This window comes from Euprymna scolopes, chromosome 2, assembly GCF_053919585.1.
Source record: "Euprymna scolopes isolate OS-2025 chromosome 2, ASM5391958v1, whole genome shotgun sequence".
In the NCBI taxonomy this organism is placed as follows: domain Eukaryota; kingdom Metazoa; phylum Mollusca; class Cephalopoda; order Sepiida; family Sepiolidae; genus Euprymna; species Euprymna scolopes.
Window position 1 is genome coordinate 197014697 of NC_136483.1, and position 10044 is coordinate 197024740.

The following is a 10044-nucleotide window of genomic DNA, read 5'->3' on the forward strand; positions in this document are numbered from 1 at the left end:
AAATGGCCATTGGGAAATCTAATAATATAAATATGTATAAAAATGATAACATTCCTATCCTGTTCAAACACGTTTTTCATTTATTTTTATACAAATAAACTTTGTTCTATTCAATTTTTTGTTCGAATTGAATATTTTTTGACAAATTTTTTTTTCCGACACTAAAATAAAACATTGCCAAAAACATTTTTTTTGTTTTCATAATCAAAAACTGATTTTTACTAAATACTTAAGAATAAAAAGGAAAAATGTATAACTCATTGCTGTAAGCCACTTTGTAAACAAATGTTTTGTTATGAATTTACATGACGGCATCGCATGTCGCTTGTAATGGATGGCATTAAAAAAACAATCAAATACCAGCACTCGCTATCATTTTTATCGATGTGCGCATCTTAACCAATTTTTTTCAGATTTTATAGCAAAAGAAATATATGTACTATTACATACTGTTTGAACAAAGTTTCTATCCTGATTTATTTTTATACAAGAAAGCCTCAACTTTAAAATGTTCTAACTTTTGACTGGAAAGTCGCACCTATTTTGTTCAAATTCCGCGATAAAAACAATTCTTTTCTCTTATTGTTTTAAAAATATGTAACGTCATTGACTAGTAAAACTTCCGTGTCGAGTATTTATATGAACAGACCTAAAACACATACGTCCAAAAAGCGATCTACCACTCACAGACACGCCATGACATGTTTCATTGTTAATAAACAGAATTAAATCACAATTTCTTGGAATATACAAATCACAACAAAAATATTAAAATACCATTTTAAAGAAAATGTTATTTTGAATAATATAATTTTATATTGATTGATATACGAGAAATTTACTAATTACGGATTTAAAAACTATTACTGTTAGATTATGTGCCTTGTCCAGCACTAAACGATACGTCATTTGGCATTACTTATAAAGTTGGGTTACAATCAGTTTTAAGTGACAATCTTTTTTGGATTGATTGTTCAATAGTAGAAGCAATAATAACTTTTCTTTTTTTTTTCAAACATGGAAGTCACCACTTATCAAGGCCCGGAGGCTACTCGGGGATAAGGGTTATTGCGTGTACAGTAATCAATGGGATAATATCGTAGTAATCGTTAGTAATGGAGATTTTATAAAGTGAATTACTTAAGATATAAATTAATGATTTAACTTATGGATGAAAGAACTATTTTAAAGAAATAGCACGGTAACATAAGTGCATAAGCACTAAATTATCTGAAACAAGCAGGATGAGAATTGTAGTCTGTAAAATTAAAATAAAATTCTCATTCATCTATGAATAAAATGTTTCTGGTATCTAAAAATGATTTTTTTACATTGAAATAAAAATGATTTAATAAACCTTTATGTATTTCTGTTAAGGTACTCTCCAGAGGAGGACGTTACCTCTGTAGAGTGTGCATCTCGCCTCAATAACAAACTTTTTGAATGGACACTATGGTGTGGTTACTGTGAAGCCTTTTCAGGATCACAATTTTTACTCTTAACACAAAGTCATCACTCACTTTCTGATTAAAAAGCAGTAGTGATCACCTATTTCTTGACCACATAGTGCAAGACAGAACAGGTAACCATATTTTGTAGATACAAAAAAATATATTTTATATACAAAAGAAAAATTAGTTACATATTCTGGTTTAGACTATCAAGTAAAAAACTAGATTATCAATACCGTTTTCTGGTCAGGAAGTAGGTGATCATTTTAATAAAGTTATGTACTGCTCTAAAATATAAAATGTTTATTTATTGTGTTATTTTTCAAGGTTGACATCTAATCATACACATACACACACATACAAAATAAATAAAAAATAAAAGAAATCTCATTTTTTTTTTGTTGAAAATACGAGGTAACACATAAAAATTTATCCAAAATGTTTTTAAGGGTTACCTCCCTTTGACCGTAAATTTGCCCCCTTCCCCGATAGTGTATTAATATGTAAGCTCCCACCCTCTCCATGAATGAGCTTCCAAGTCTTTTCAATTGTTTCTTCAATTATATTTCACCTTATATTTATACTAATCCTTTGATTTATGAAGCTCAATGTAATTACGGAGCATATCACAAATAAATGACAAAAAGTTAATATTCTAAATTTCAAGATATTGACCATCTTACCATTTATTCCTTTAAGTATGTTGACATGCACAATTCTTGTAAGCACCTGCTTCATAGCGCAAAATCATTTATTTAATTATCATATAAATCAATGAATTAATTTTGCCCTTAACTCATCAGAATGAATATATATATATATATATATATATATATATATATATATATATATATATATATGTATATATATATATATATATTAAAAGATTTAAAAAAAATGTTTTTTCTATTTTAGGATGTAATTTAAAAATCTTCAACAATCAAGAGTTTGCTGCTATGTTGGGTCAGTCTGTTAATCAAGGATTTGAATCTGTTTATCAGCTGACGAGAATGTGTACCATACGAATGAGTTTTGTTAAAGGATGGGGTGCTGAATACAGGTAAGGAGGACGCACCAGTTTTAGGGTTTTACATCTTGCTTCTTGTTCTTTCATGGTGACGGGTTTTAACAACGACATTGCTCAAAAGCAAGGGCTGCCAACATTAGTGTCCTCTGGTGGTGCTGAAAAAAAGAATTTTCAAGTGTGTGTGGGGGGGGTATAAAAAGAAAGGATGTGGTGGGGGAACGCAAAATGATTACTCATTTACTGTACTCGCTCAGCGTTTACCTAGTAATGTTTTTACTTGCAATTTATTTTCCTGTTTTGTTTTTCATTTTCTAAACCATGCTATTTTTTACTCTCCAAGATATTTTTTTTTCAAACAAAGGAAAGTGACTCTGTTTTGACGAATGCATCTCCTTTGCTTTTAAGCTGGCATCTGTATGAAATAATTCTGACCCAGGCAAAATATTTTTTGAAGAAATTCAATCAAACTACATTTTATTCTTAACAACATTCTGCAATTATCTACAAAAGGAACTGGCCACCTAAAACAAATATTGATGTCGTAGGAAGAAAGCTATTGATGACAGAAGTTGAGAAAAAGACTAACTTTACTTTATATATTTGTTAATTTTTTACAAAACCTCAATAACAAAGTCTAAGTTGCTTACATTTTACCAGAAATGTGAGTTCTCCACATTTTAGCAAAATTCTGCTTTTTTAATCCAGAAAAACTTTCCGCTTAAATCGTTAAAGCACTCCCAAGTTCTTGTTTTTTTTTTTTTTGTAAGGAGAAAAACCTGATTTCTGCCAGATTGCTAGTACTTTACCTCCTTACTTTTTGAACGGAATTTTCTTTTTCTTTCTTTCTCTTTTTAATAGTTTTCTTCTGTTTTTTTTTTCTCTTGATCTTCCTATTTCCATTTTCTCTTGCTTTACTTTTTTATCATCTGACAGTTCTCTCTGAAAACTGAAAATATCAATTTTGTTGTAAAGTATAAGACCTCAAATAATTAATCTGGGAGGTTGAGGTGTTAGATGACTTGTTTCGTCAAAGAATGACATTCTATCCCCCCCCCCATTCCCATATTTTGTATCATTTTCTTAATTTTGACATGCAGCAAATTAGAGTGGTTTATATTTTCTACCTCCCTCGCACTTTCTATCTTTCTCAAACTCTCTCTTTTTTTTCACCCACATACTTCTTATCTCATTCTGTCTACAAATCTTTTCTTTCAATTACTACAATAATCCATTAACTTCTCCTCCTTTAAAAAAGAAAATGTTACAATGTAAAATCTAGTTTTCAAAAATTGTCTTACTGTTGGATGTTTGCCAGGTGCCCGGGAATGACGTCAAAGGAAAGTCAATCAGATCTTGAATCCAGGTGCCCAGGAATTACATAAAAGAAACCAAAATGGGGGACGTAGAATCCCCAGAGATTAGGTCAGCGAGATTGACTGACATTTCAAGACATTGTGTGGTGGAATGCTTTGACGCCATCTGTGACAATAAAATGCAGGCAGCAGACAACAGAAAAAGGAGAGAGAGTGACGATGACAGGCAAGCTAAGAGACACATTTTTCTCCATACGTGCCATCAATATTGTTATAACTGGCATTCTGCAATTGAAAAGGTTGATTTAAATAAACAAAATATTTTATACCCAGCTGTGTGTGTTTTATTTTGCTGCCAAGTGTACATATTGAGACAATGACAAAAGTTGATTTTTTAGAAATTATATAGACTGAAAAACACATGTGACGACCAGCCAGAGGAAATATATAACAATACATCTATGTCTTGTTTTGATATCAAAATACAATTATAACGCGATGAAATTTAAAAAAAATATTTCAGTTTTTCTTCTTTTTTCCTTTCTCATTTTTTTCTTTCCATTTTCTCTTTCTTTCTTTTTCTGTTCCTCTTTGGTGATTTGTGAGTAATATTGGTTGCATTGAAACTCTTCAGAAACAGAAATGACTACTTTCCTTTTTTTTAACCTTATTGTCACCTTTTATCAAGGCCTGGAGGTCACTGAAGTGTAATGGTTAATTCATTAAAGATGTTAATATTTTTGGTTAATTTTTTTGGGGGGGTTAATTTAAAATAGTATTTGTTTATGTTTTATTTATTTATTATTTTACTTTTATTATTAATATTTTTATTATCATACTAATGTCATATCCAAGTTAAAATTTTGGTATTAAAAATTTTATTAAAATTTGTACCTTTTCTTTATTCCTCTTTTTTCTGTTTCAGGCGGCAAACGGTGACAAGTACCCCATGTTGGATTGAGATCCATCTGAATGGGCCATTACAGTGGTTAGACAGAGTACTCACTCAGATGGGGTCACCTGGACTACCCTGTTCTAGCATGTCCTAGACTGCTGCTGGCCGGCTGGACACACAAAAAAAACAAACAAAAAGGGGACATGGCGCAACTAACGCAAACATACAAATGGCTCACCGCATCCTTAGGCAGTGCGAGATTACCTCCTCTCCCCCTCTTTTTTTTTTTTTTTTCATTTTTTTAAAAAAAAGTTTTTGTTAATATTATTTTTGAGTATCATTTTAGCAACAGCATCATCATCATTATCATCATCATCATCATCATGTTAATCCGCATCCTCATCATTAACACCATCAGCAACAGCAGTTTCATTTATGAAGAACCGTTCACATCAACCATTTCTTTCTCCTTACCCTGAATACAAACACCTAAAAAGACCCTCACATGTAAAACAAAACACACACCTACTACTATAGAAAAACAACAAGAACAAAAATGTTACTTTTCTGATTGTCGCCTGTTGTGTGCGTCCAGAGCAGCGATAACTGCCACCGTTTGCATTCTTTTGCTGCTTTGTCCACACATTCATACAAAAAAAAAAATGGATTCTTTCTTTTACCAACCAACTGCTGCTGCTGGTGCTGCCTTTCACCATTGTCCATCATCATTATCACCATTATCATCATCATTATCATCAGCTGTGCACTCACTCTGGGTGCAATGGCTAACTATGACGGAACAATACCTCAGTCTCAAAGTTGAACCAGAGATGACATACTTTAACACTTTTAGTAATTGGAGAGAGAAATTAAAAATAATAATGATCAAAGACTGGACTCTTTATTTGCTGTTGCATTTCCCCTTTCCTGCCCCTCTACACCCCTCTTTCTCACACACACGCACTATATATATATATATATATATATATATATATATATCTATATATATATATATATATATATATATATATATATATATATCTTAGTCTTGTGCATTTATTCCATTAAACAAACATCCATACTGAATTTTTCTATCTAAATTGGTTTGATTATAACAGTTGTACTCAAACAGATCAGTCACACCTTCTGTCACCAAGATTCCGAAAGTATTTTACATACAGCACTTGGTATTCCCAAACAGTCAGCCATTATATACTGACTAGGCTCAAGATAACTTACTGAAACCGGTGTGTATGTATATATGATATAACTTTAGCTGTCAATTATTTTTTTTTAGTCAACAGACTTAGCTCGATTCTTAAATTTCCAACTCAATTTTTATTTTATTTTGATTTCTTTGCTGCTTAGATAAGGCATGATGAATGCAAAAAACTGACAGATGCCATTCATTATTAAAATTTAAAAAACACACACAAACACAACCTGTAGATAAGTGCTGAAACAGAAAAGTGGTAATGACAAAAATTGCATTTACTTTTATTTTACTTGACAAGGAATAATGATTATATATATATATATATATATATATATATATATATATATATACACACACACACACACACACATATACATGTGTATATATGGTGGCTTCCTTCAGTCTTTACAGTATGGATACTCACTGTAAGGGTGCCTGTGCATGGAATTTTTGTGGCAAAGTTGCAAACCACACCTCTCCTGAGTCGACATTTTTAAATACCAGTAGCAAGTGAGGGTTCAGAACGAATGGAAACAAATGCCGAGATAAGTGGAGAGCATATACAGCACTTAGAATTCTCAAATAATGACCTGTACTAGCCAGGTTCAACATTGCTTAACTTCGTGATCGGACGAGAATCCATGTTTCAATGTGATTATGCCGTAAATCATATATATATATATATATATATATATATATATATATATATATATATATATAAAACATTTGAATAATAATTTTTTCTTACCCTTGCTAGTGATTTATGGTCTTTTGACCACGTTTTTAAATGATTTGCAATCCTATTTGGTCCATTTGAGCTGAATAAAATAGGAGCCATTATTTTGTGCGTGTGTTGTTCGTTCGTTGGAATGGCAAGGATTATCTGGTCATCTTGGAGTGTGGAGTTGTGAGATTATTATTGATGTGTGTGGAGATGGCTTATAAACCCAATCTTTTCTTGAAAAGTTCTGCTGCATTGAAAACAAGGAATGGTAGCAGATGTCGAGAACTTCATTGTTCTTCTTGTCCTGCCTGCACGTCTCTACAGTGGCTTTCCTGTCACTTTCATATTGACAGGTACCATCATAAATAGTGGCCCATCAATTCACTATATCTGAAGCTGTCATATATATATATATATATATATATATATATATATATATATATACACACACAGTCTGCGGCTTTCCTGTCACATTAATATTGAGGCACCATCATGAGTAGCAACCCAGAAACTGTTATATATGCACACACACACACACACACACACACACACACACACACACACACACACACACACACACACACACATATTTTGAATTTACACACACATAAAATGTGTAGCTTATTTAGATATTTTATTGCAGCTTACTGAATTACTGAATCATCAGAAAGTAAAAACACAAAAAGTCAAACTTGGCCAGAGTACAGATTCTAACGGGTTCTTTTATTTACATTTTGTGTTTTGGATATGAAGAGGAGTTGGTGAGTTTATTAATGTGCTACTGATGATTGAGTAATTCATGAAACTACAGTAAAGGTTTAAGACTAGCTACATTTAGCTATCTCTTATTGTTATAAAGATCTATATGAAAGATATTGAGCACTTTGTGTGTGCAAAGTCTTCTGTCTCAGTTCCAATTATGAAAAGGTGACTTTCCTGATTACATTTGCAGTTAGAAAATGGTGAAAATCCTTCTAGTGAGTCACTGGTAAAATAACTCTTAATAAGCATTTTCATGATTTAATGATTAAATTGGATCTACAGTTTGAACACTTTATATATTATTTTATACATTTTGACATCTAGTTATGATAATTTTATTGTGTGTGTGTGTATTAATAATACGCATGTATTGGTCTTAGATCTCATCTTCTATATTATTATTTTTAAGCTCTATTAGGTATTGAGCACAATCTATTAAATTCTGAAAGTTATGATGACAGGAATATTTTAATATGTAATTAAGAAATTAATAAATAAGGATTATGAATTACTGGAAATTTTGGAATAAAATAACTTTTGTGCATGCTTTCTGGAAGAGTAATCAAGCCTGTTATAGCCGATTTCCCTTCATCAGAAGGACGAAGAGGGAGAATTGGTTATAACAGCCTATATTTCCTATGATAACCTCTGACTCTCTCACAAACGTGTGTAAAAGTAATTTTGTTTCAAAATTGTCATTAAATAATAGAATATCTTAATTTAATACTTTATTTAGTAAAAGTTCTATGAGAATTAAAAAAAAAAAATTGAGTTCCATCTAAGCTTTTGGAAATTGATTCTTAGTTTAATTTATTTGAACTAAAGTTTTGGAAATATATATGGCAATTAAGCTACACAGAATTTTCTGCGTTTCATCCTCGTGAGGATTTGTCAGCTTAAGGAATCCTCTCAAAGATGAAATTAAAAAATTCCATGTAGCTTAATTGCCATATATATTTTCAAAACATACTACCTAGCTTTACTTATATTGAGCACTGTTGGTGTAAACACTGAAAAAGCTCCATAATACTATATATATACAAATATATATGTATATATATATATATAAATTTCCCCTTATTTTTGTAAGATTGAGTAGTTTTGTTTTTAATAAGTTTTCTATAAACATAGTAGGCATCTTTTTTGTTGTTGTTGTCAAGATTTTAAAACAGGTGGTCTGGAGAAATAACCAAGCAACAAATAACCCTGTAAAATGATCACCCGTGAAGATGACAGAAGAAACGACTAGCTTCGTTTGGAAAATCAACTTCCGTAATCTTGACAATTCCCATCTCCTTATTCTACTTCTCTCCTCCAAGTGATCCTCTTCTCCAGTCGCAGAGTCGATTGTTCGTGACTTAGTCAGCAGTCATGTTCTCTCGATCTCACTCGAATCTCCAATCTTTCCGTACCTTAAAAAAAAAAAAGCCAGATTAATATCGCTGCAAAGTCATCTTCAGGTTGAAACCATTTTATTACTGTTCAATATAAAGTTTTTGCTTTGATTGTCGAAGGGCAGAAACATGTGATACTTTAAAAATCTTATTATTATTATAGCAGAACTTTATAGGTTGTCCCTTTTTTGCTAGATAAAATTGTCTTCCGAGTTTGTAGATTTTGTTGCGAGTCGCTACAGAAAGATTTGTTCACGTTCAATTTTGTTTCAATCTAGATTGACATTTTGACGTTTTTATAAAAAAAAAAACAAAAAAAAACAATAGTGTGCCATGAGTGATGCGGGTCTCTTTGTGTGAAATGAGTGAAACGTTCTTGTAATTTTGGTCGGATGGGATGGTTACGGCATTTTGCTCACAGCAAAAAAATAAATAAATAAAAAAGAAAAGAAAATATTGCCTTTCATGCGATCTTCAGAAGATATAAACAAAATAACTTGTTGTTCACAAAGATCTGTTGCTCTTTAAAAAAAGATAGTTTTTTTTGGATGATGATTATTTTTTAATATTCTCTTTAATAATCATGGATATTTTTATTATTATTATTACAAGAGGTGGGTCAAAAGTTTTGCGATATTTTAACAAATCAACACTTCTGGATGCTTCGGCTGATGCTGTAAAGATTATAATACCACATTGGACTACAATGAAATTTTCTGAGTCTTTGCTGGATTTTCTTTGCTGGATTTTCCTTGCTGGATTTTCTTTGCTGGATTTTCCTTGCTGGATTTTCCTTGCTGGATTTTCCTTGCTGGATTTTCTTTGCTGGATTTTCTTTGCTGGATTTTCCTTGCTGGATTTTCTTTGCTGGATTTTCCTTGCTGGATTTTCCTTGCTGGATTTTCTTTGCTGGATTTTCTTTGCTGGATTTTCCTTGCTGGATTTTCTTTGCTGGATTTTCTTTGCTGGATTTTCCTTGCTGGATTTTCTTTGCTGGATTTTCCTGGCTGGATTTTCTTGGCTGGATTTTCCTTGCTGGGGTTTCCTTGCTGGATTTTCTTGGCTGGATTTTCCTTGCTGGATTTTCCTTCATAGAGCATAACCCTTGGAATCTAGTTTTTATGTTCATCTGACCATGTCTGATTGGCACAGTTCTTGCAACCATTTCTGATTACTATACAGAGAATAACTGCGCTATTATTTTGTCTTTTGGTACCTCCTCTCTGACTCAGTTGTAGCCAAGATTTGAACCCGTAAAGCAT

At 31.8% G+C, this 10044-nt stretch overlaps 1 protein-coding gene across 2 annotated transcripts in view; it reads left to right on the forward strand.

The window, feature by feature from the left end:
* Nucleotides 1–5204, forward strand: part of LOC145301352 (SMAD family member 3-like) — a 295558-nt gene extending 290354 nt beyond the window's left edge. For both annotated transcript variants that reach the window (XM_080144568.1, XM_080144569.1), the window contains exons 9-10: nt 2367–2511; nt 4717–5204. In XM_080144568.1, coding sequence (XP_080000694.1) covers nt 2367–2511; nt 4717–4840 — 269 coding nt within the window. In that variant the 3' untranslated portion in view covers nt 4841–5204. The remainder of the gene's footprint in view (nt 1–2366; nt 2512–4716) is intronic.
* The last annotated feature ends 4840 nt before the right edge of the window (nt 5205–10044 follow it).